At 40.7% G+C, this 26432-nt stretch overlaps 1 protein-coding gene across 1 annotated transcript in view; it reads left to right on the top strand.

Annotated features, from left to right (window-relative positions):
• The first annotated feature begins 10257 nt into the window (after positions 1-10257).
• Positions 10258-26432, top strand: part of LOC138249575 (protocadherin-9-like) — a 1035193-nt gene continuing 1019018 nt past the window's right edge. The window contains exon 1 of the mRNA XM_069203521.1: positions 10258-10611. Within this exon, the coding sequence (XP_069059622.1) occupies positions 10258-10611 (354 nt within the window). The remainder of the gene's footprint in view (positions 10612-26432) is intronic.

Consider the following 26432-nt stretch of genomic DNA (forward strand, 5'->3'; position numbering starts at 1 on the left):
GGGAGATGTGGTGATTTTTCAGAGGCAGGCGCTGTATCAATCCAGCAGGCGTCGTGTTACATTTTGCAGGCATTGCATTGATTTTACGATGTGCTGGATTTTCTCTTCTTTGGTGAAGTCTTTGATAGCTCTGAGACCCCAGAACAAGAGGCAACCTCAATCCAAGCCATTGTAGACCTCTTGAGGAGGACAGCAGAGTCCTTACTGCAGAGTCATTGGTCAGCAGGCAGCAGGGCAACAAGCAGGCCAGCAGTCCTTCCAGCAAAGCAGTCCAGGAGAGTCCTTTGGGCAGCCAGGCAGTCCCTCTGACAGAGTCCAGTTATAGGTCCAGAAGTATCTGAATTGGTGGGGTCACATACCCCATATATATATATATATATATATATATACCCAAAGTCCCTTTGAAGTGGATGAAACTTCAAAGAGTGGTTTTGAATTGCACAAGTTCCCCTGTATCCCAGGAGCCCTGTGGAGGTAATCATTCCTTTGTGTGAGGGCAGGCCACTGGCATTTGTAGTGTAAGAGAGACCCCTCCACCCTTCCTGTCCACAGAAACCCATCTCTGTGCGGATGAATGCAGATGCAGCTGAGTGTACTGTGTTAATGGCTGTCTGGGTGGAATGCACAAGGGGAGTTGTCAACCAGCACAGACCAGATGTGAATAGGAGATAGGCTGTAATACACAGATGGCAGTAAGTGCAGAGAAATGCCTACTTTCTAAAAAGTGAACACACCTAGGGGCAAACCAGCCCAAGTAAACAAATCTTTTAAAGAATCAGTGATTCTGACTCGCATGTGTTGAGCGGATGTGGAGGGAGACAGGCGCTAGTGGTCCCATATTTAAAATATTTGTTTATTGGGCTTATAGGTTGAAGTCTCCTGGTGTGTTCTATTATTTAACAACAGTGAGTCCTGATAATGGTCTGACGGACCTCTGACTGCCACTACAGGCTGAAACGTCAGCATTACCTTCTCATTTGACAAGCTGAATTGAACGTCCATGATATTGCTTGAACTGGGACTGAAAACCAGGCAATTATTGTGCAGAACTGTGTCATGAGGAGGGTTATAACCCCTTTTGGATCTGCAGTTGGCATTCAATCTTATGATCTAGAGGGGCTATACACAGTGTTGATGTTTATGAAATGGACATTCATTGGAATTGTTGTATATTTTTGTGAATTTCCTGAATCCTATTGAGTAAGTAATATATTGGATTTTAACAGTACAAAGTTGTCTTATTCTTGAATTGAAGACTGGAACACACGTACTCATACTATATCTAAATAATTCCTCTAGGAGCATTTTTAAGTGAGATACTTTCTAAAAAGTGGCATTTCTAAAATAGTAATGTAGAATCCAACTTTACCAGTGAATAGGATTTCTCACTTCCTTTTGAACCATACTAAACATGACACATCTATTCCTCTCACATTAGAAATTATCACTTAAAAGCATATAAGGGATCTTCTAATGCTGGCCTATGAGAGGAGCAGGCTTCATAGAAGTGAAAAATGACTTTGGAGGTTTTTCAATACCAGGACACTTAAAACTAATAGGCACACGGCCTGCCTTTTACTTGCACAGCACCTTGCCCTACTAGTTCCCTAGGGCCTAACTTAGGGGTGACTTATGTATAAGAAAGGGTGAATATAAGGCTTGGCAAGTAGTTTTACATGCCAAGTCGAAGTGGCAGTGAAACTGCACACACAGGCCTGCTAGTGGCAGACCAGATACATGGTTAGCAGGCTACTTATGTTGGTGGCACAATCAGTGCTGCAGGCCCACTAGTATCATTTAATTTCCAGGCCCTGGGCACATCTAGTGCTATTTACCAGGGACTTATAGGTAGATTAATTGTGCCAATTGGGTATGGGCCAATGTTACCTTGTTTAGAGGAGAGAGCACAAGCACTTTAGCACTGGTCAGCAGTGGTAAAGTGTGCAGAGTCCTAAAACCAGCACAAATTAGATCAGAAAGCTGGAGGTAAGTAGGCAAAAAGTTGGGGGAAGACCACGTTAAGGCTGTCAGGGCCAACAGTGCACGGATGTAAGAAGTTTGTTGTCCTGCACCTGTAACGCAATGTCTAAGTACTCACTCTGTGTGTTACCCATTTTAGCAAAAGCTAAATTAAGATCATTTTACCCAAGTGACTCAATAAATTCAGCAGTTAAGCCATTGTTCCTGCTTTGGAAGCAGTGTTCACATCTTATTTAGGTCACACACTTGCAGGGGCAGGTACTGGCAGGCTAATGTAAATTAGCCTTCAGCAATTTCAGGCAGTGAAAATATCAATTTTTAAAAGATATTTTTCCAAAGATGTATTAAAAATTGCATTTCACAATTGAACTGAAATTGTAATAAATATTAAGAACAGTTTTTATCATTTAGCAAGCTTGTCTTAAAGCCAAAATAGTGGAATGCATAGGTTAATCTGGGCTCTGAAATTCCTCATAGGATAGTCAGACCCTTCCACAGTGAAAATAGTTTTAGGGGTCTTTTAACTGTAGGGATATTCAAGTTTTAAATTCCTACATGTCCTTTTAAATGCTTAGGGTCTCATTTGCAAGACCTTTGCACCACCATTGCGTCATTTATTTTTTGACGCAAGAGTGGTGCCAGCAGTGCTTTAAACTGCTCCAGATTTACAAACTGACTCATTGGGCCCAATGCGTCAGTTTGTAAATCCTTGCAACATAATACCTGCTCTAGGAATAATGTATGCAGGGTAGGTGTACAGACGGGATAAGCCACGCAGAACTGCTGCAGTGAAATTTACACCATTTCACTGCATCATTCTGTGACTTCACTGCATCGAATTTTACTGTCTGCTCAGAGCAGGAGTAAAATTGATGCAGGACGTTTCCCTATGTGGGCTTTCTCGCATTGCTGGAGTAACATCACTTTTTTGGCATTAGTCCAGCAAAGCGAGACTTTAGCGCCAACAGATGCATCAGAATTTCTGAAGCATCTGTGAAAATGTGTGCCATGGAGCTCTGTATTATAAATACAGTGCATCTATGGCATTGTTAGGGGATCGTAGTACATGGCATGAAATCTTTTGCATCGGGCCGATGTGTCAGATATTTGTAAATAAGGCCATGAGCATGCTACAATGTGGGCTACAACACATACCCAGGGGTGACTTATTAGTCTTTAAAAATGAGGTGTTTCAAAAGCCTATTTTGATAGGTCACACTGCATTTTTAAATGGCAACAGTGAAGCTCCATTGGTAGGCCACCTGAAACCATATTTTCCTTGTCACCTTAGTGGCTCACGCAATATGTGCCGCAGTCCATAGGTGACATTTAAGTTTTTGTGCTGTGGTTGTAGTTTCCACATCATACAATATGGCCTTACAGGAGAGTTAAATATACCAGCCAGGGATTTGCCAAATTGTGCATTTAAGAAGCCAGACTGCAAGCAGTGAGCACTGGATGGCAGTGCGCAAGTGTGCAGAGCATAAAAACAACTATAACATTCTGCAGAAATATGAGGGTGACCACCCACAAATAGGAATTTTCACATAAGTGTTATAAAATGTACTACAATGACCAGGTAAGCGTTGAATACTGTCATAAGCAATGACATTTGTTGAGCGGCAAACATTTCCCTCTCCCTCTTGCCTTGCATCAAGCTACTTCTACACCACTCAAGTGCACAAATGTGCCTTACTGCTGTTTCTTCATTGTGCAACTGTGAGCCTGGTTATAGCTGCCAAGGATCTATGAGGCACTGTGTAATAGTTAATGTGAGCTGACGCTCGAGTCTTAGAGGACTCGGGCGCTCGAGCACACGATGTTGCTGGGGCAACCAGGGGGAACGCGGAGAAACGGTGCCGGAGGTGAAAAACGGACGCGTTTTCCTCTGGGGGTCGGTATTTATGTATGAGCGAAATAAAGACATAAAAACAGTGTATCCTGTGAAGGTTATTACATACCTTCTTTTTGACGACGAGGATACCCTCGGAGACGAACCCATTCCAGACGCTGCTGCAGTCAGTTGAGGCTTGAGTTGGAATAAATTAACCAACGACGTGTGAAGCAGACTCGGAGCTACTGGTTCAAGCCTCCTCAAGTATCAAGTTTTTTTTTTCAGCAGGAGGCGTGATTAATGAAGTTTACAGGAAATAGCACTGTGGGGGTGTTGTGCTAGAAAAGAAAACTTACTATTTCAAATGGACATTTACAGCAGCCATTTTGGATGAGTATTTGTTTAGACTGTGTTGTATTTTACAGTTTTACTAAGTTTTAAAGGACAAGGATGTACATAAACATCATTGGAAGTTATTAGCTGTAGTAAATATACGAAAAATAGTTTGGTTTATTGCGTAGTCTTGGATTCGCCACTATATGCGCTATGCAGGCTGTTAATCCTCCACCCCCGTTTTTGGAAAGTCCAGGTGAACCACAAATTGCCTGGAGGCATTGGTTTGATGCTTTTGAAACTTATTTGGGGGCAATAGGAGCGGCGAGATTTAGACCTGAGCGTAAAAAGTGCATATTGTTACATTCTATTGGGTTTGAAGGTCGAGCTATCTTCAAACATTTACCGGATATACCAAATGACGAAGAGGAATTGGATGATAATGAATCTGCAGTGAAGAAAATGAGTAACAGGTTCGATTCTCCGCCAAGTTTAGTAGTGTCTAGACACAAGTTTTTCAAGAGGGTTCAGCAAAATGGTGAAGATGCGGATACATACATTTCTGCGCTGAGGTTGTTGGCAGCTGACTGCCAGTTTGGTGTACTGAGTGATCAATTGATCAGGGATCAGTTCATTTGTCAAGGCCTGGACAGATCAATTAAGCAGAAATTGTTATCTTTGGACAATCCAACACTAGTTGAATCTATCAAAATTGCCAAGAGCATCGAATCATCAATAAAATCGACTAAGGAAATAGAGAAATCTTTGGATAGTCGGGAAAGAATTGGTGTGGTTCGAACCAAAATGGACAAAGGAAGATTGGACAAAACAATGAACATCCAACCTTCTAACCAAGGATACAAGAATAGTAGAGACAATAATTTGAGTGTTTTTTTTAGACAAAAAAATATTTGCTTTAGGTGCGGATATCCCCTACATGTGAAAGGGACCAGAGCGTGTCCGGCTTTAAATGTTCAATGTAGGAACTGTGGAAAAATTGGCCATTTTGCGAAAGTGTGTCAGAGTGAACGTTTAAGAAACAACGCAGTAACGTCAGTGGTTGAGAATGAGGAAGGGTTGGTTGAAAATTTGATTGGAGAAGTTCAAGATATGGTGTTAGTTATTGATGACAAGATGATGAAGAGTGATGATGCTGGGAGCTGCATTGCTCCGTATGTCCTCATTAGAGTAGGAAATAAACATTTACGGCTGTTAGTGGATTTGGGAGCGAGAATTACGATGATAACACAAGAGTTGTTTAGTCAGAATTGGAAAGGTCGTGCTTTGTTACCTCCAGATAGAGCTCCTGTTTCTTATGAAGGGAGGAGAATAGATCTCCAAGGATATTTTGAGGATATTATGGAGTTCAAGGGAAGAAAGATACGAGGAAAAATTTACGTTGCAGTGAAAGGTTTAAATATCTTGGGTTGGTTTCATCAAGGTCTTTTTGGTATGGTTTTGCGACCTGGTACCAAAGATCAGGTAACAGTGATTAGGGATGTTAATGATGTTGAAGAGACGTTAAATGAATATCCCGAGGTTTTTTCAGGAGACTTAGGAAAGATAAAAGGATTCAAGCACAAAATCAAGGTAAAGAACAATGCCATACCAGTCAAACATAAACTTAGGAGTGTACCTTTTAGCATCAGAGAGGAACTGGAAAAAGAGCTTCTTGGTTTACGTGACAAAGGGATTATTGAGCCAGTTGAGTCTTCGCTATGGACTTCCCCTTTAGTGGTTACAAAAAAAAAAAAAAGGAGATTTTAGAGTGTGTGTGGACTTGAGAGCATTGAACAAAGAGATTTGGGTGGACACACATCCATTACCAAAAATAAGTGAATTGTTGTCTACGGTTAAGAATGCAAAGATATTTACTAAACTTGATCTTGCTTGTGATTATCATCACGTTGAGTTAGATCCAGAATCAAGACATTTGACAGCGTTTGTGTCGCCTATTGGGACGTTCCAGTACTGTTGCATGCCGTTTGGGTTAGCCTCGGCAGCTTCAGTCTTTCAAAGGATTATGTGTTCGATATTGAAAGATGTGCCGAATGTATTAGTGTTTCAGGATGATGTGCTGATTTATGCAGGTACTCAATGTGAACATAACCAAGTGTTGAGACAGGTGTTGGATAAGTTTTCATTTTGTGGAATTGTTCTAAAAAGAGAGAAGTGTTTGTTTATGAAATCATCAGTAGAGTATTTAGGTCATGTTATTTCGGAGGAGGGAATCTTACCAAAAGCTGGATTGATAGAAGCCATCAATAAGGCTCCACCCCCGAAGGACAAAGGGGGAGTGAAGTCACTTTTAGGAATGTGTGAATTTTACTCTCGATTCGTTTCAAACTTTGCTAGCATAGTTAGGCCGATATCAAATCTTTTGAAGAGTGAGGTATGCTTTGCTTGGGACACTGAGTGTGATAGGGCATTCGAAGAAATAAAGAAGATATTAGTTAGTGCTAAGGTACTGAAACCTTTTGATCAAGAGGTGCAATGTTGTTTAACTGTTGATGCAAGTAATGTAGGGGTTGGAGCGGTTTTAACGCAGTTGAAGAATGATGAAGAGAACACAATTGGGTTTGCATCCAGAGCGTTAAGGGAACCGGAAACTAATTTTTCTGTTATTGAAAAGGAATTGTTGGCTTGTGTGTGGGCGGTTGAGAAATTCAGAAACTATATTTGGGGCAGACATTTCATATTGAAGACAGATCATAAACCTCTGGTGTCGATTCTAAATGGCACAAATAATAAAACTGGTACACCCAGAATTGCGAGGTTTACGGCAAGATTGATACAGTATGATTTTGAAGTCATTCATATTCAAGGAGGAAAGAATGTCAGAGCAGACTATCTATCAAGGTTTCCAGCTCAAATTGTAGAAGGGGATGATGATAATTGGGCAGATGAGAGTTGCTTGATTGCTGCTGTGGAAATTGAACAAGTCTGTGTGTGTTCAGAAAATGTATGGAAAGAGAAATTATATGCAGACGAAATTTTGTGTGAGGTAATCAAGAATGTCAAAGAAGGGTGGCCTCATGAAAGGGGATTGACGTATGGTGTTCAACCATTTTGGAAAGTTGCTGACGAGTTGACTATTGAGGACAATATTTTGCTGAGGAATGACAAATTAATTCCACCAGAAGATTTGAGATGCAGAATCAAGGAAAAAGCTCATGAGGGGCATTTAGGTGCAACAATGACCAAGAAAAGAGTGTGTGAGCGTTTTTGGTGGCCATGTATGGATAGTGAAATTGACAGTTTGGTGAAAAATTGCACCATATGCTAAAATAGTGATAAGTCATTTAGAACATGTACTCCTCCCATGATTCCAATTGAGTGTCCTACTGGTCCTTGGAAGAAGTTGGGAGTGGATTTGGTGGGACCATTTCATGCTTTGAATGACCACAGCTGCGTCCACTTCAGCTTCAGTAAAACGACGACCCACCACCACCCTCAACAAACCCCCCGCAGGAGCTGGAACAAGATCACCGGCGACCAGCTCACCACCTTCCTCAGCCAGAACCCCCCCACCAGCTCAACGGACCCCAACGAAGCCGCCAACAACCTCACACAGTGGATCACCAACTGCGCAGATGCCCTCGCACCACTGAAGAAGAACCCCCCCAGCAGACGCAGCAGCAAGAAAGCCTCCTGGTTCACCGACGAGCTCATCACCTCCAAGAAGAACTGCCGCTCCCTGGAGAACACCTGGCGCACCAACCAGACCACAGACAACATGACGGCCCTCAAACACGCCACCCGCAAACACCACCAACTGATCCGCGCCACAAAGAAGACAGCCTTCAAGGAACGACTGGACAACAACACCCACAACAGCAAGGAACTCTTCAGCATCGTCAAAGAGCTCTCCAACCCCGACGCCGGAAACAATGACATCACTCCCTCGCAAGACCTCTGCGACTCCCTCGCAGCCTTCTTCCACGACAAGATCGCCAACATTCACAACAGCTTCGGCCCACCAACCACAAACCCCACCACCGAACCGATGCCCCCCACCGCCACCCTCCGCACCTGGACCCCAGTCAGCACCGAAGACACAACACGCACAATGAACACCATCCACTCCGGATCCCCTACGGACCCCTGCCCACACCACATCTTCAACACGGCCGACCACATCATCGCACCCCACCTCCGTGACATCGTCAACGCCTCCTTCAACACCGCCACCTTCCCGGAGTGCTGGAAACACGCCGAGATCAGTGCCCTGCTGAAGAAACCAACTGCAGACCCCTCCGACCTCAAGAACTACCGCCCCATCTCGCTCCTCCCGTTTCCTGCCAAAGTCATCGAGAAGACCGTCAACAGACAGCTAGCTGCCTTCCTCGAGACCAACGGATCCCTCGACCACTCGCAATCCGGCTTCCGAGCCAACCACAGCACGGAGACCGCCCTCATCGCAGCCACAGACGACATCAGATCCCTAATGGACAATGGGGAAACTGCGGCCCTCATCCTCCTGGACCTCTCCGCAGCGTTCGACACTGTCTGCCACCGCACCCTGGTACAGCACCTGAACAACACCGGCATCCAGGAGAAGGCCCTGGAGTGGATCACCTCATTCCTCGCCGGAAGAACCCAGAGAGTCCGCCTCCCCCCGTTCCGGTCAGCGGCCACCGAAGTCATCTGCGGAGTTCCACAAGGGTCATCGCTCAGCCCCACCCTCTTCAACGTCTATATGAGCCCCCTCGCAACCATCGCACGTCAACACAACCTCAAGATCATCACCTACGCCGACGACACCCAGCTGATCCTCTCCCTCACCAGCGACCCGGACGCTGCCAGAGCCAGCCTACACGAAGGGATGAAAGACGTCGCTGAATGGATGAAGAACAGCCGCCTGAAACTGAACTCAGACAAGACGGAGGTCCTCATCCTGGGATCATCACCATCCGCCTGGGACGACTCCTGGTGGCCCCCCGCCCTGGGAGCCACCCCCAAGCCAACGGACCACGCTCGCAACCTAGGCTTCATCCTGGACTCCTCCCTCTCGATGACCAGACAAGTCAACGCCGTCTCATCTTCATGCTTCAACACCCTGCGCATGCTTCGAAAGATCTTCCGGTGGATCCCCACCGAGACCAGGAAGACGGTCACCCAGGCCCTCGTCACCAGTCGGCTGGACTACGGGAACGCCCTCTACGCCGGCACCGCCGCCAAACTCCAGAAGAAACTCCAACGGATCCAGAACGCCTCAGCACGACTCATCCTGGACATCCCCCGACACAGCCACATCTCCGAACACCTGAGAGACCTGCACTGGCTCCCCGTCAACAAAAGAATCACGTTCCGACTCCTCACCCATGCACACAAGGCCCTCCACGACCTGGGCCCCAAGTTCCTCAACAGCCGCCTGACCTTCCACAAGCCCACCCGCCAGCTCCGCTCCGCCAGCCTCGCTCTCGCCACCGTCCCCCGCATCCGCAGAGCCACCGCCGGAGGAAGATCCTTCTCCTACCTGGCAGCCAAGACATGGAACTCCCTCCCCATCCACCTCCGGACAACGCAAGACAATCTCGCCTTCAGGAAGCAACTCAAGACCTGGCTGTTCGAGCAGTAGCGTTCCCCCCCCCCCAGCGCCTTGAGACCCTCCGGGTGAGCAGTGCGCTATACAAATGCCTTTGATTGATTGATTGAGTACCAGGTATGCGTACGTGGTAGTTGACTATTACTCAAAATGGCCATACGTGAAGTTCGTTCAGGATCCTAATGCTAGATCGTTGGTTATGTTTTTGAGAGAGGTTTTCATGAGTGAAGGTTTTCCTGAAGAAATAATTACAGACAATGGTGTACAATTTTTGTCTGACGAATTCAAAGTGTTTTTGGATGAAGGATCAATTAAACATTTGAGGTGTTCACTTTATCAACCCCAAACAAATGGTTTGGTGGAACGTTTTAATCGTGTACTGGGTGACATTAGGTGGTCACTGAGAAACAAATGTGTGGTGACTACATCTGTCCAGGCAATGCTATGTTTTTATAGAACAACACCACACTCCACCACTGGAGTGTCCCCTTTTGAAGCATTAAGGGGAAGAAAGGCTTGTATGCAAGTATGTCCGGGGTGGATGTCTAGATTTTTCAAGAGTATGCGATTGGAAGAGTGTGCGAAAATTGTCCAACAGAATGTGAAAGAAAAACAGGTTGTGCAAAAAATGCATTTTGACAAGCGGAAAGGTGTTAGGAGAATTGGTTTATCAACAGGAGATTGGGTGTCTATAAAGCTGCCTACTTTTGTCAAAAAAGGGGATCCAAAATTCTCTGACCCGGTAAGAGTGAAGTTGGTGAAAGGCAATGCAGTAAAAGTTGACGGAAACAAATGGTGGAACATGTCAAAGGTTGTTAAACTTCAGAATGGGTTGGAAGAGTGCTGTGTTGACCATGGGTTAAGGACTAATTCAAGGTCACAGGATTCTAATGCTCTTCAGCAACCGGTATCGCAGGTACCGCCAACGCGTAAGAGTCTACGTTTAAGGAGAGTACCTTGGAAACTCAGAGTGTGATGGGTCTGTGTGTGTGGAACGCGGTTAAAAAAATAAAAAAAAAAAAAATATATATAGTTATCCATAAGATTGCTTTATGTGAAGAAAATGTTCAATGAAAATTATTTTTGTTCTATAAGCATGTTAAGTTAGTTATAGTTGTTTGTGTAAGGAGTTATATTCATAATATGCTTTAAGGAGAGTTTGCTCAATGCAAATCTTTACAGTTGAATAATTATGTGGAGTTGTTTTTGTTTATTTGTAAAAGAAATATAGTAAAAAAAAAAAAACTCAATGTAATAGTTAATGTGAGCTGACGCTCGAGTCTTAGAGGACTCGGGCGCTCGAGCACACGATGTTGCTGGGGCAACCGGGGGGGAACGCGGCGAAACGGTGCCGGAAGTGAAAAACGGACGCGTTTTCCTCTGGGGGTCGGTATTTATGTATGAGCTAAATAAAGACATCAAAACAGTGTATCCTGTGAAGGTTATTACACACTGGTGAGAATTGCATTTTGTGCATGCCTATGTGTTTCTGTACCTGTGTCCGCTTTGCATAATTGTCTCAGTTGTTAATGATGTTACTTGTGCCTAGGGTCTTATGGGGATCCACATCTAAATTTATTTTAGTGGAAGGGCTTTAGGGGTCAGCTCTTTATTTTTTGTAATGCATGTTAGTAGTTTGGACCAATGGGACACCAATAAAATTGTGTTACTTACTGTTTTCTATCTGTTTTTTAAGATGTGTATTTCCCTATCTTCCAGAAAAGGTGTAGGCATGATTATATTTAGCCCTTTTTGAAAACTATGGGCCTGATTAGGATCTTAGTGGATGGGATACTCCGTTGCAGATGAGATACTCTGACACAAACTGACATCCCGTCCACAATATTACAGGTTTTATTATATCCTATGGAACTTGTAATACAGTGGAAGGGATATCTGTCACGTTTGTGATGGAGTATCTCATCCGCAAAGACTGTGATAAGGCCCTTGGTTATGAAACAAAGATTTGGCCTAGTACGATCTTGCCAACAAATAAAACGAATGACAAGGAAAGCATGAAATTTATTGTGACACAAAGTTCATAGTAGCAATGTAAAAAATGAGGTGAATAAAACCTAACAAATATGTTTGTACCATTATAAGCCAATTGCGTTTGAAAAAAATAGGACATTATTTTTTCTTATCTATCAATCATAACAAAATATGCAATTGTTTACTAACAAAGTGATGTCATTCTTAATTCACAGTTGATCGCATCATACAATACACCTTTTAGCTTGAACATTGCTCTTTATCATTTTGCAGAGTAAAATACATGTCTATGGGATGCAATTAATTATTAAGCAGCTTTACCTGTTAACACATTCAATTGTTTCATAATGATGTTATGAATTATGATTTTAAGGTGCAAAATGTAGGCAGTACCCTGCCTCGCAGGTGTGGAGAGGGACGTGATAAGGCGAAATAAAGGACTTCAGCGTGGCGCTATTATGGTCTCCTTCCCACTAACTAAATTGCTATTTGCTTTCAGTAACCAATGGGGTATTGGAAAACTCCTTTGAGAACCCTGACTAATGACTAACGACAAGCTTGACTTGTCACTCAAGCCATGAAATTTGACAGCTTACCTGGGCTCAACTGGCATAGAGGAGATAGTTTGAGAGTGCCTGCTGGGCAAGACAAAGCATAAATTGGAAGTGTCTCACTGCCTCACCATCAAAATCAGAGCGCACTAGGTCGCAGGCCCACCTTCGGTGTGATAACAACTTGTAACACGGTGTGTAAGTGACAGCTGTAGCTGCAGGTTGTGTCTGGGGCTTCACAGCTCTCAGAGTGTCACGGAAAAGAAAATAGCAAACTCATAATCGCTGCACAAATTTCTCAAAAACATAAAAGACTGTAAGTAGGCCAGGTTTGTGTTAACAGCCCAGAGAAGAAAATGGAGCTCTGATGGTCGTGCAATTGCGAGGCACATAAAATAAAATAAAAACTTACTGTGATTGTACAATGGTGGTACTCTAGTTCATTATTTCCATTTTTACAGAAAGAGATTGCATTTCTGTATTTATATTTAAAACTGTGTACCTTTACACATTTTATGGTGTGCACAAGAACATTTGATTTGTTAAAGTCTCATTAAGTTTATACTGTAAATAAAAAGTAGTCTTTCACCTAATAGTTATACATTAATTATGTAACCAGAGTGCATCATTAATCACGAAAGTAAGTCATTGGTGCAATAATATATTTGTTGATTTTTTTATATTAATCTAGTAAATGACTTTCAACAGTTTTTTATCCATTGTCTAGGGGCAGCTTTTTATTACTTTTTTGTGTATTAAGGACTACTTCTGTCTGCATTGTATATGAGGCGTGGAATATATAGAAAAGATGCATACAGTAAGTAACTTCAGGGCGCACATTTTATAAAAATAGATTAAAAGCATGCTCACAGTCCGAAATCATGCTGTTGTATCACCGGAGAACAAACATCTTTTAAACAGTTACTGTTTATTTTAAAGTTAACAAGGATACATTTGACCGATCACACAAATGTTAAATTCACTTTTCTATTGGTATTGTGGATAAAAATATAAAACAAAAAGAAAACCAAAAGTTATAATATCCTCACATGGGCACCAAACAGCCATTATCAATTTGTGTTTTTGTTTTATAGAGCCCATGTGTGAAGTTATCTATGGTCTTTGGACAAAACAACCACTTTAAATAATGGTGGTCCGAAAAGTTAATAAGATAAACAATCAAGAATACTATTGTACCAGCATATTCATGTAAAATTGAATGAACGTAGAAAATATGATTTTAGAAATATGTTTGTTTTCATTAAATAAAATCCACAAGTACAGTACATATGGTGCCTTGTAGCAATATGTCTGTATGTTTTTTTAACATTCATCTTGACACCCCATTTAGCATTTTTATCTTCGCACAAGACATAAGATTAAACATTAATGCATTTTGGTTTGATACCATAAAGAAAACATAACACATTTTTGCATCCAGCAAACCACTGCACATAGTGTTAAGCAATACAGAATATCTCTAGTCAGAACCCCAAAATATTTCAACTCTCTTCAGACTCCCAAAAAGTTTCCTGGAGCTAGAGCGCCCTCCATTAAAGATGATATTTTGACAATCAGATTATTCTGTTGACCAACCAGATTTTGGAAACTGTAGTCCATTACCAACTATGATATCAGATTACTGAATGCTGAAACATGCTTCTTAGGAATAATGCCATTATATTGCAACATAAAAATATTATACCAACCGCATCGTCCTAACCACTATATTGATGTAGCACAAATGTTACTGCTACTTTGATGTCACAGTAATCATCTATATGAGATAATCTTTTTATTATCTTATTTGAAGTACTAACATATTAAATGTAAAGTGGAGCACTGAAAGCCTATACTAAAGTGCATTCACTCTAGAATAGTGATCCAAAGGGATGTGGTATAGCCCCAAAACCTCATGGATGACTAATTAATTGGATTTCACGTGCGTCTTTATCATGTTCATTATTAGTTTGCACTAAAACAGTGATGCATTTCCAGAAAGAAATGTTATACATGTCACATGCAAATGTCAAAAATGCAGCTCTGCATTACTCCTGCTAAAATGTATTAACAAAGTTCTTTTGTTTTAAATCCACTGAAACATGAACACTGGCAAAGCTTATTAATGATGAATTTATAATCTTAAATGTTAAATGTGCATTAGTGTGCATAAATGAATGGGCCATGTTAAATGTCATTTGCTTTAGTTCAGCCATATTGATTTGCTAGGCCTCTGACTTTGAAAGAAATGACATGTTAGCAAGAGAAAATCAACTGTGTAATTTTCTCAGGTTCTGTTCCCATGAAATGCTATCTTGGAAACAGATGTCCTATTGGTTTATCCATATTGAGCCTGAGAAAGTAACCTTGAACCCAGCACATTGAGGAACTGTTGAAATAGACTATATACAACCGTTTGAAACCATACAGATGAGCTAAGATAGAGGCTTTTCTCATGAAGGACTTGGGAATTGTCATTATGTTGCAGTTCCATGTCATGTGATGAATTTTGAATGGACAGTGAAGTCTTCTGATTGATGTTATGCAGCTGATGGATGAATCATCAGTCACCCTGGACTAAATATACCATTCCCAGGTTGATTTAGCAGCATTCTTCTTTGCTCCTCTTTAAGGAGCAGATCCCCTTGGACTCTGAGAGGCACAGACCTCTAAACCCTTGCCATTCATTTCAATGCTTTGCTGAGACGTCAACATTTCCCCCTGACCCAATGAGAAGACTCTTGATCAAGCTTCTGAAATGCTGATGTCTTCCCTTCTTACCTACTTTTTGCCTACCTTGGTAAGTCTTGTTTTTCCCCAGATGTTGTTTTTCCAAATTCTTTTTCCCCTCTATTTTCTTTTTACGTTTTGCCCTCGTGTGTTTTAGCTCAGCACATGATAATTTGAAACTTGTCATTTTGTAGAGTTTTCTCTTTGTCCTAGCTAGCAAAACTTAGATGACTTTTAAAGTGCCCTCATGCTTAAAAGAGCTGAACAGCGCTTGTTTTCCCCTCATAAAATGATTCTGTTGATGTTTTGTGTTGCTGTTTTGAGTGTTTAGTTTTGTTGATGGCATTTTGTTTAATCCTTCTGCATCGCCCATGGTGATTCTGTATCTTTAAAGTCATGTTTTATTTACATAAATTTGAGCGTGAATCTGTAATAAAATTCTTAACTTTATTTCAGACTGGAGTTTTCCTATTATGGCCAAATGGGTCATACTGTCATTTTGAATTGTCATTTGAGTTTTGATACCTAATTTTGCTATCTCTTTATACTGGGTAAAAAGACCCATTGACCTTGTTAAAGGCATAACTGAAAAATACTTTACCAAATCCACAGGATAAGTGTAGTGTAAGTAAATGTGGAGTCAAGCAAATATATACTCATCTTGACAGTGTATAAGTAGGTGTTGTATTGGATACAATATTTTTGCAGGTTGATGTAACTGACCTCTAAAATACATTGTTTTTTATTTGAGTCTTCAAAACAATAATGTTCCTCCTACTTTCATCTTTCAGTGATGATCGTTAACGCAGAGTTCATAATTACTGTGCCACATGCCATGTGAACTTCTAACCAAACATTTTGTGTACAGCTATAGCGTGCTTTCAAATTAGTAAACCCATAATTTACCACATTTGCAGGCCAAATTCAGGCATTTCAATGGCTATCCACTTTTCTGCTTTATTCTATACATTTTTTGCAATTAGTTAGTTTTTTAAATTATAGAGTTTTCTGCTAAGTCAATATGGAACATTACAAAAAAATTGAATTAAATCTTCTGCTGGACCTGATCATACAGCATATATCTCCCCACATGTTTTCATTACTAGGCAATTTTCACTATGCTATTCCTAACGACATTCTAATTAAGGTTTGGCCAAATATCCCTGATAGAACTTTAAGCCTTATTAGACCTTGACAGATGCCCTGTCGTCCCACCAGGGAAGAGGACATTATGACGTCCACCACCTTGGAGGTGTGCCATGGCCTTCTTTAGAGGTCCTCACCTGCTTGGCCGGGATCTCTGCTTTGGATGGACTGTGTCCACCTCAGCTGCTTTAACAGAAGTGAATTTTGCCATTTTGCTCCTATTCAGAATCCCACCTTTTCAGTCAAAAAAATAATGTCCCAAAGCAGACTTTTTTTTTCTGGAGAAAAAATAAATTGCCTGGTGCGTACTGAGTTTTTTTCCTGCATATGGGAGGTGGGGGCATTTAGCATTTTCCCTGCCTATTTCTGACATGCCTTGCATGGTTGATATGGCTAGAGAAAATAAAAGACTGTTGACCCGTCCTCAATCTGTGGGCCATCATAGGCTGTGACCCAGCAGCCCTTTGGCAGACAGTTTACTGGTTTAGGGATTACTGCTGACAGAGCCAGCTGAAGCATCAAAAATGGTATCCGAGTTGTTTCACTGACTCTAGATATAGTGGGAAAATCACTGGTGACGCAAGCCTGGACACCACCAATATATAGTATTCCACTGGGTCCATTAAACCCTAAATAAGGCCGTTTGTTTAAACTCATAAGGAATTTTCTTACAAGGCATTCTTAAAATGCCACACCAGTTTTATTCTATCTCCTCCAGTAGAACTGAAAGCGTTAGGCAACCAATAAATACAATTGGCATTATCCCTAATTGCTTTGGCTACTCTGCAGAACACATATTGAAACGTTATATCCCTGAATCACCTGATAAAGCATACACTCAATGCCAAATGAATGTCTAAGCACTGCTTCTGTAAGAAAGTATATTATTCATTGGGGTTGGTGATTGCTCATCATATGGAAATATAATACTCCTTGTCACTTTGGACTCTCAAAGTCACTAAATGAACATGAGCTTATCCGAGGGTAACTATGGCACAGAGCAAACAGGGTTAACTTAGGGCTATATGTAAAGTATATATGCAGTAAATTAACAGCATTAAACTCAAAACACCAAGCAATATAAATATCAAACAAATTAGCAAAATAGATTACACTTTAGTTAGCAAAATTACACCAAAATAACAAAAGAAATAGCAAGGAAAACAAAAGGCATGGATTTTTAAAGATCTAAATAGAAATAATGCCTTAAAGCACTAAGTGAAAATGATAGTCTATGTAAGCAGTACACCAGGCATTAGCACAATTTGGGGCTGACAATGATGAAGTCCTGGTCAGATACACCATATGGATTATTCTTGGTAAAAGGTCTGGCCTTCAAAAATCTCAAAAACATCTTAAGTCCAATATCAGAAAGGGACTTGGTCATTTATTAAAAAAATTTAATAATTTCTTTCAATTCGTAGTGCAGGAAGGGGCTTTTTTGAGAAGAAAAATCTTTTCAGTGCGGGTCGCTGCTGAAACTGCAGCTACTACAATGGAACCCAAGGCCAAATTCCTGAAGCAGGTTGGTCTCACTGGGGCACTGGAGCTTCAGAGATTTCTCAATGAAAATGTTCCAAATCCAAACTCACAATGGGACTTTTCCAGAAGTGTAGGGACATTTTGAGTGGTACAAGTGTGAAGTCCATTCTGACATGGTGGGGCTGCCAGTTGGATAGTTTTTCGTCTGAAGCTCTGGAGTTCCCAGAGCAAAGTTTTACAAAGCTTCAAAGCTTTCTTCTGGTGCCCCAACACCTACAGAGTATACTTTGAAGACCACCAAAATCTCAGGGGAAAGCATAAAGAGTCTTTCAGGACTCTCCGGGTCTCAGGCAATGACCAAATGCCCAAATGCAAAGTCCAGTTGGTCCACTTGCCGCTGGTCAGCTGAGCACCTCAGTGAAAAGCCCTGCCTCTTGCAGCTTGTTCTGTCCCTGTAGCCACACACAAGATGAGCCAACTGACCTTTAGAGTCCTATCCTTTGTTCTGGGTACAAAAGGGGGCAGGTCCTAGTGCAGTGCCACTTTCTTTGCACCCCTTAGCGCCCCCCTACTGCCACTATGTGTGCTCTGTATCTAAGAGCAGGGTAGAGAGCAATAGAGCCAGCTAATGTGGTGCAAGGTGGTGCTCGGGGCTTATACATATGCCCCTAAATTTGTAGAGTTAGGATTGCACTTATCTTAGATTTTAACTTACCAAAAGTATGCATGGAGATCCCTTATATTGTAGCTTTTGGATGTAAGCCTTGTTCTCTATATGTTTAGGTGGAACAGTGCAGTTCAAACTGTATTTCAGTTCCCTTTGTTCCACAGCAAAAATACTTCTTTGGAAACACACCATCCCCATAAGCCCTTAAAAATACCTACAAACATACACTATTTGTGGAATCTTCAACATTTTTGCATGTTTTTTCACTTTTTTTCTCTCCTGTACAAACACACACTTTTTCACACTGACAAGATGTAAAAGTGAGCCAGATAAAAATATATTTATGCTTGAGTAAATGCATGTTATGCTCAACTTCATGATTCTGTGATTCATATATCCTATTAAACATTGTAAACATATTAGTGAGGAAAAAAGAGTGAAGGAGAGGAATCTTTAAGTGAGCTGGACTGACTGGAAAAGTTGGGATAACAGTGATTTGCAGATGGGAGTTGAGACCATGTACACAGGGCAGACAGACTTCCCCTTCCCATGGACATTTCTCACTTTGCAAATGTCTGCCTGCAAATACTGTCTTGAGGAGACCAGCTTATCTATGACCGGGTGCCGCTGGCACAGGTACCCCACAGTGCAGTGGCATGGACTCTATTTACTGAGACCCTCTGGAAATACTTCCAGAACTCTCTGGGATCATTCTTCTGGGATCAAGGGGACATTAGGGTATGCTTTACTCTCTCCATCCTGAGACCAAAAGTTTGAAAAGATTTGGTAGAAGAAGTGCAATTTCTGTCTGCATTGGTGTAGGAAGGAGTATCATTTAAATATTATTTGGCACTATTAGTTTTCAGAAATGGGGTCTCTATTTCGCAGAGGTATACAGCCTTGTCCAAATAGGGACCACAATCCTAGTCAGGGTAAGTCACAACACAGTCCAAATTATCCTGCACCCACCTTCTGGTAGCTTGGCACTGAGGTGTCAGACTTAACTTATAAGGCAATGTGTAAAGCATTTGTGCAATAAATCATACAGTAACACAGTGAAAACACCACAATAATAGACCACAGAGGTTTAGAAAAATAGATAATAGTCATCTGAATAAAAAAAGGTCAAAACAACAAAAATCCAAAAAGCAGAAGTTGAAAAATCACTTTTAAAAGGTTTAAAAGAGTCTCAATCCTTAGAAATTAACAGTGGTTTCTTTGTTACACACAGTACCTGGAGTATGTCAAAAATAACAAAGCAAGGATACAGTAGAGCAGGAGATGTGTGGAAAAATAAGATGTTGCATCGGATTTTCTGGCACGGCACAGACGATGTGTTGTTTCTTTCCACGGTGCAAGGGTTTGCATCATTTTTCGGCACATAGTCTTGGTTCCTCATTGCAATATGAGGAAATTTTGACACCAAGGGATGATGCGTGGAAAATCCTTGACATCTTGGGAGAAGGAGCTGGGGCTGCGCCGATCTGGTAGGCAATATGGGGAATTTTCCGTCACAATGCAGGCGCTGTGTCGAATTTCCACTCAGGAAGTGAGTGTTGCGTTGTTCCAGTCAGCTGTGCGGCGATTTATCAGCCGCAATGCAGGCTTTGCATCAATTTCTGAAGGCATTGTGTCGATTTTTGATGCACAAGGAGTTTCTTGAAGAGATGAAGTCTTTGGTTTTCCTGAGACTTTAGAAACAGGATGCAAGCTGAATCCAAGCCCTCGGAGAGCACATAAGGAGGAAGGCAGGGTCCTTAAAGGCAGAGTCAGAGGCCAGCAGGGCAACCGGGCAACAGCAGGGTACCACACAAAAAGGATATGAGGTCAGTCCTAATGCTAATCTATGAAAGGAGCAGGCCTCACTGTAGTGGAAAATGAATTTATGAGGTTTTCACTACCAGGACATATAAAACACATATGTACATGTCCTGCCTTTTACCTACATAGAACCCTGACCTATGGGTTTCCAAGGGCCTACCTTAGGGGTGGCCTATATGTAGAACAAGGGGAGTTTAGGGCTTGGCAAGTACTTTTAAATGCCAAGTCAAAGTGGCAGTGAAACTGCCCACACGATGCATGCAATGGCATGCATGAGACATGGTTAGGGGGCTACTTACATGAGTGCTGCAGGCCCGCTAGTAGCATTTCATTTACAGGCCCTGGGCATTTGTAGTGCACTTTACTAAGGACTTATAAGTAAGTTAAATATGCCAATGGGGTATGTTACCATGTTTAAGGGAGAGAGCATATGCACTTTAGCACTGGTTAGCAGTCTAAAGTGTGCAGAGTCCTTAAAACCAGCAACAACAGTGTCAGAAAAGTGGATGGAGGAGGCATAAAGGAGGGTGATGACCTCCCTAAGGCTGTCAGGTCTAACAGCAATGTATACAACAAAGATGGGAGAAGACTTAGGGCCTGATTACGATCTTTGCGGGTGGAAGCCTCCATCACAAACGTGACGGATAGTCAGTTCACCGTATTATGATCTCCATAGAATATAATGGGATCATAATATTCAGGACGGGATATCCGTCTGGTTTGTGGTGGGGTAAACTCATCCGCCAAGATCGTAATCAGGCCCTAAATCAGTTTGCAGTCGAGACAATGATTAAAAGGTAATACAATGGAAATGATCAAGAACAATGCAATTTAATCATTTGGGAATAAGTACTAGTCAAAGTAAAGGAGAATGTGTGAATTAAGGTGTAAAAACGCCAAAACAGTGAGAGTGAATTTGATGAGATTAAGGATGTTTGAAGAATGGGTAGGCAGGACAAGGAGGAACTAGCATTGAAAATCAAAAGTTATTAAATGAGCAGAAAAAAAAATATGTTCTGGTTGAAATAAAATAGCTATCATAACATGTGCCACTCAAACAGCATAATCACATCTCAGAACACTCCAATTTTCAATATAAAATACAAAGAGAATTCAAGTGTAGAAAATGAACCATATTTATAATTTCAGGTATACAGGGATCTCTGTAAAATATATTTGATAATTCAATTCAATTTAAATCATTGTAATAAAAGTAAGTTTATTTAAAATTAAGCATCTTTGTCTTCAAACAACACATTCATGGCTTTAAATATGAAATCCACATTTTAGGTAACAATCCTTTTTTCAAATGTAGTGGTCATGTGAAATGGTATATATTGGTAAGACAATGCAAAATAACAGAGCATAGCATTTTTTATTCGAATTTCTAAAAAGTTCAGTTGAATCCCGTAAAGAGCAACCACTCAACACAGAGATATTAAAACAATCAATGGTATTAAGAAATATTTTTATTAATACAGTTCAGTTTTCTAATATTTTCCTATTTGTAAAGTCTAGTGTGCAGCAAAAATGAGTGTTTGCTGTCAATGGCTATTTTTGTAGTTGACAGATCTGCTCATGGGAGCAAGAGATGTGTCCTTCATTGGCTTCTATGGAAAAAATCAGCAAACATAATTGAAACAGAGCATATATTTTGGATCCCCAAACAATTGTAATGGAGTAGGACTTAGGATAGTTGCTATATTTTTCCAGGTGTAGTGTGATCACTGGATGATGGCTCTAAGCAACCCTCAAAACACCTTTAAGAAACAATTTCAAATACAAAGTGTTTCACCATCTCTTGGTAACAGGCACACTTGAAAGCAAGGATCTTGTCAATATTAGAGTACTTTCAGTGATGCTTTTTGTTTAATAATGAAGTTAACCTAATACCCTTTTCTGATCAATTGATGTTTACTAGGGGATTAGTTGTACATGGTACTCTACCTTGACAGTGCATTCCCAAAGGATGTCTGACACACCGAAAGCCTGAACATTGATTTACCTACTTTGGAAATAGTGCCTAATTGAATGCTCACAGATGATTGTGTCATCCCTGCTCACATTAGTATAAAACTAGTGCTTCATAATAATTCATCTACATGCTGAGGAGAAACACGATCCCCTGAAAATATTTTCAGAACCCGACATATATTTTCACCCATTGTTTTTCATTTACTTCAGCATTTAACATATATGTCCAGCCGAAAATGACTCTTGGTATAATTGGAACAAATGAAGATACTCAGAAATGATGTACAATGAGTATGTTGCCTAGAAGGATTAAGGTGCCTGGTTCCTGAATTTAAATCACGCTAATTTTTTTCAGAGCACATTATGACCGGATTCTGTGAGTCTAAAACTGAAACTTAACTAGCTTACAAAGCCCACACCACAAGGCTTAATTCCACTGCAAACCAAGGGGTATATTTATGAGCCCCAGTGCCACCTTTCGCCACATTAGCGTCATTATTTTTTACATTAATGTGGCCCAACGAGGCCGAAATCCCTGCATCGCATTTACAGAGTGGCGCAATGCATGCATTTTGCCACTCTGTAACCCTTTACACTACATTATGCCTGGGCCAGGCATAATGTATGCAAAGGGGGTGTTCCCCCATTAGTGGGCTGAAAAAATGGTGCCATATTTTAAATAAAACACACACATGGTGGGGGTAAGAGGGTGCTAAAGGGCGGCAAGGGGCACAGGGAAAGTTGCACTGCACTTTGTGCAGCACCACTTTCTATAAATCTAGCCCCAAGTCCTATACCAACAAAGTTAGCCTAACAGGTGTTTTTTGAGATCTTATAGGTGCCATTATACAATCCTGGCTCTCCGTCTCATCAAGCTATGTTCTCTTAGACTATTTATTTATGTTTTACAATGTGTATGTTGTTTCTGTTAACATATGTATAGCATTGTTTCATGCAAGTGTGTAGTCTATTGGCATACAGCATTATGATGGAATGCTACAGCAGGGAAGGCTGGCAGCTGCTAGAAATTGCCAAGGAAATGCGCTTTCTTTTTCTCAGAGGAAATTATTATGAAAAAGAAAGTCCAACCCAAGCTGAAAGAGTTAAACTTTCTTTATAATCTGCAAAGTTTTCTTTCTTTTGGCATTGATAAAGATGGCAAATATTTAGACATACAATTCTTATAATCATGCTTTTTTGAATCTGGTAAAGAATATACCTGAAACCCCAATTAAACAAAAAAGTGTGTACATATGTGAGTACTATTCCCATCATGAAAAAGGCAGTCCCTGGCTGGAGTAACATTTTGTCCATTTCCAGGCTGGAATGGTATGGATTTCAGTTTGTGAATGGCTATAACGTACATCTTTGTGGGCACTGACAAACTTACAAGGCAAACCATCCTTGTGACATACTCTTCTCACTTCTTCACTTCGACTTACACCTATGCATTTTTCTGCACTCATGAAGCAATTAAGTCAGCAGTGACAAATCATTCTAAACATGCCTACATTGAGGCATTTTGGGCACAAACATGCATTTAAGACCAAAAATACCTTTGTGAATCAGACCCATAACCATTTAGAGGTATCCATGAGATGGATATATCCAAAGTATGTTACTTTAAGGTTTGTCTCCTAAGTGGTTAAATTACCTAATTGTCCCTGTATCCACTTTCCTTGGTTCTTAAGTTACACCTAATTCCATTTCTGAATGCACACTTTAACATATTTCATAACCCTCAATAAAATGGAAAAATAGCGAGAAATAAAAATCTTGCATGACTCATAAGACATTATTCCAACATTGCAATCTGAGTTGCTGTGCTCTTTCCAATTATGGAACCTTGCTAAACGTAAAGCTAAAGGAAATTGTGAGTGAATGCTGATTGATGTGGACAGATTATGATGAATTGAGAAGTTCAAAATTGAAAATCATATTCACACCATGGAAAAGAGACATGTTCTTTCTTTTGTTCCATCAATGATGCTTCCATATCTTTTTAAAGGAACAAAAGATGGCTGCTCCAAAGCCTGGGGCTAAAATTGAAGAATGAGCTTCCTTCCTTTGAATTTCTTTTAGCTTTAAAAAATATGTCAATTTTCGATGCAAATTTATTGTGTTAGACCTTTTTGATGAAGCTAAAATGCATGAATGAACATGACAATATGTAAATATATATTGAGTAATGCAACAACTTGCCATGGCATCTTTGTCAAAGGTGATTGTCCCTTTTTAAAAAAAAAAGTTAAATCACACTGTCAATGGTGAACGTAGCAAAACTATAGCAAAACAACTAATTGTATTAAAATTGCACTCTAAACAAAAAGGAGGGGGGTCAGAATTATATATTCAACTTGATCAGCCCTAATGAAACTCTTATCAGCAACAGTATTTTGCACTGCCATTCTAAAAGGCTGGCATTCTTTTGAACAATTGGCTTCCACAACACATTGTCACTGCCATTTTTAAAGACTGTCGTTCTTCCTAAGAATGAATTGCTTCATGTTTGTTTGCATAATATCACAAAAGGTTTGTAACTTGAAGATTGGGCAAATTATATTGCACACACAATTAATTTAAAAAATGTTCCACAAATACATAGGCAATCACAGAAAGGTCAGGAGATGCAAATACATACAAATAGATGTATCATTATTGTTAGATGAGAACTAAGTGTAGTAAATCAATGTAGGAATAAAGATTAAGGACTATATGATTTCTAGAACTGCTAATTCTGACTGGCAATGTGCCTCAAAGACTCTGTAATAAATAATATAATTAGCCTATTTGCATTGCCTAGATCTAGTTGACCTTTGGTATTGACTATAATTAGTGTATCCCTTCTGTACAGTGTTGCAACAGCTAGCCATTGAGCGAGTAGCCATGGTGACCAGAATCCCCATGATGTCAACATCAGAGACCTCCCTAATAAATGGCATTCACATGACAGGACAATTAGACATGTGTTACAGTTTTATACCAGTTTCAAACCGCCACCACCGAGCCCCAACCATCTGTTCTACAGTAAAACCATCATTAACAAAAAACAAGCATATAAACATCTATATTAACATTGGGATGCCCTTGTTTTTACATTTGAACACTTTTTAAATACATGTGTTGTTTTTGACAGGAAATTAGACATTAGCACAATATCACAAAAAACATTCCTTGCTCTCCATGACAAAATGTTTAGGATGGGAAAGATATAGGCTTGCAGCAAAATACCACAAATGTTTTAATTATTCACAAAACTGGGATTTAACAGTAATTTTATGACTCTACTGTTGGAGAGGATAACTCTGCACATGAAAAGATAGGCCTGTCCTACCTTTTTATTTGCAGAGTTGTACAGATAGACTGTGTAGTTGTAAAGTTACTATTACATCACAGTTTTGGGAATAACAAAAAAGAGTAAATGTACACACATGTAAGTTTACCTTTGTCAATCAGGCTCGCAGTTCACAGAACATGAGCACAAACTCAGGAGAATGCCAAAAACAGGTGAATAAATATGTAAGTCTCCTGTACACGTGGAGTTTGTACTGTTTGTGGTGGAGTTGTAAGTCTTTGGTATTGCAAAAATCATTCTTTAAGACTAAACCTGTGAGTGATGTTGAAGGCCTGCATGCCTAGAACAGGGGATTTCAGTACGCCTGTTTGCATGCGTTCAAGTATGAATTTATTTAGAGAAATATCACTCAGCAGGCACATTTTCTTAATACAAAACACGGTCTGTTCTAGGCCACTGCCAAGCGACAGAAATGAGGACAAGCAGGAAAATGGTTAACATTTTGGGTGGATTCCTGTTGACTTGGCCCTCTCTATGAGGTCATCTCCAAACATTTACCCTTTATCACCACTATTTGTGATTTATTTGTTTTTGTTGGCCTTAGGGATGTGTGAACTTTTCCACTGCTAACCAGCCCATAAGTGCTTGTGCTCACCCCTTTAAACAAGGTAATTGACTTACACTTGATTAGCATATTTAATTTACTTATAACAACCCTTGCAGAGTGGTATACTACATACCCAGGGCCTCTAAATTAAGTGCTATTAGTGGCAGCACTAAGTTACCTTCTTAAATTAAGAAGCCCATTAGAACATGTCCCAGGCCTGCCATTGCACCCTGAATGTAGTTTGAGACTGCCAATTCAACTTGACAATATAACCCCCTTGCCAAGCCTCAAACTTTCCTTATTTGCATATACGTCACCCCTAATGTAGGCTCTTGTTAGCCCATAGAGCAGGGTGCATTGCAATTAAAAGATTTGACCTGTACCTTAAAGTTTAACATGTCTTGGTAGTGAAAAACTCCTAAATTAACCTTTCAATACTGTGAGGCCTACCTCCCCCCCAGGATAAGTTTGG

The sequence above is a fragment of the Pleurodeles waltl genome, chromosome 8 (assembly GCF_031143425.1).
Source record: "Pleurodeles waltl isolate 20211129_DDA chromosome 8, aPleWal1.hap1.20221129, whole genome shotgun sequence".
NCBI lineage: Eukaryota > Metazoa > Chordata > Amphibia > Caudata > Salamandridae > Pleurodeles > Pleurodeles waltl.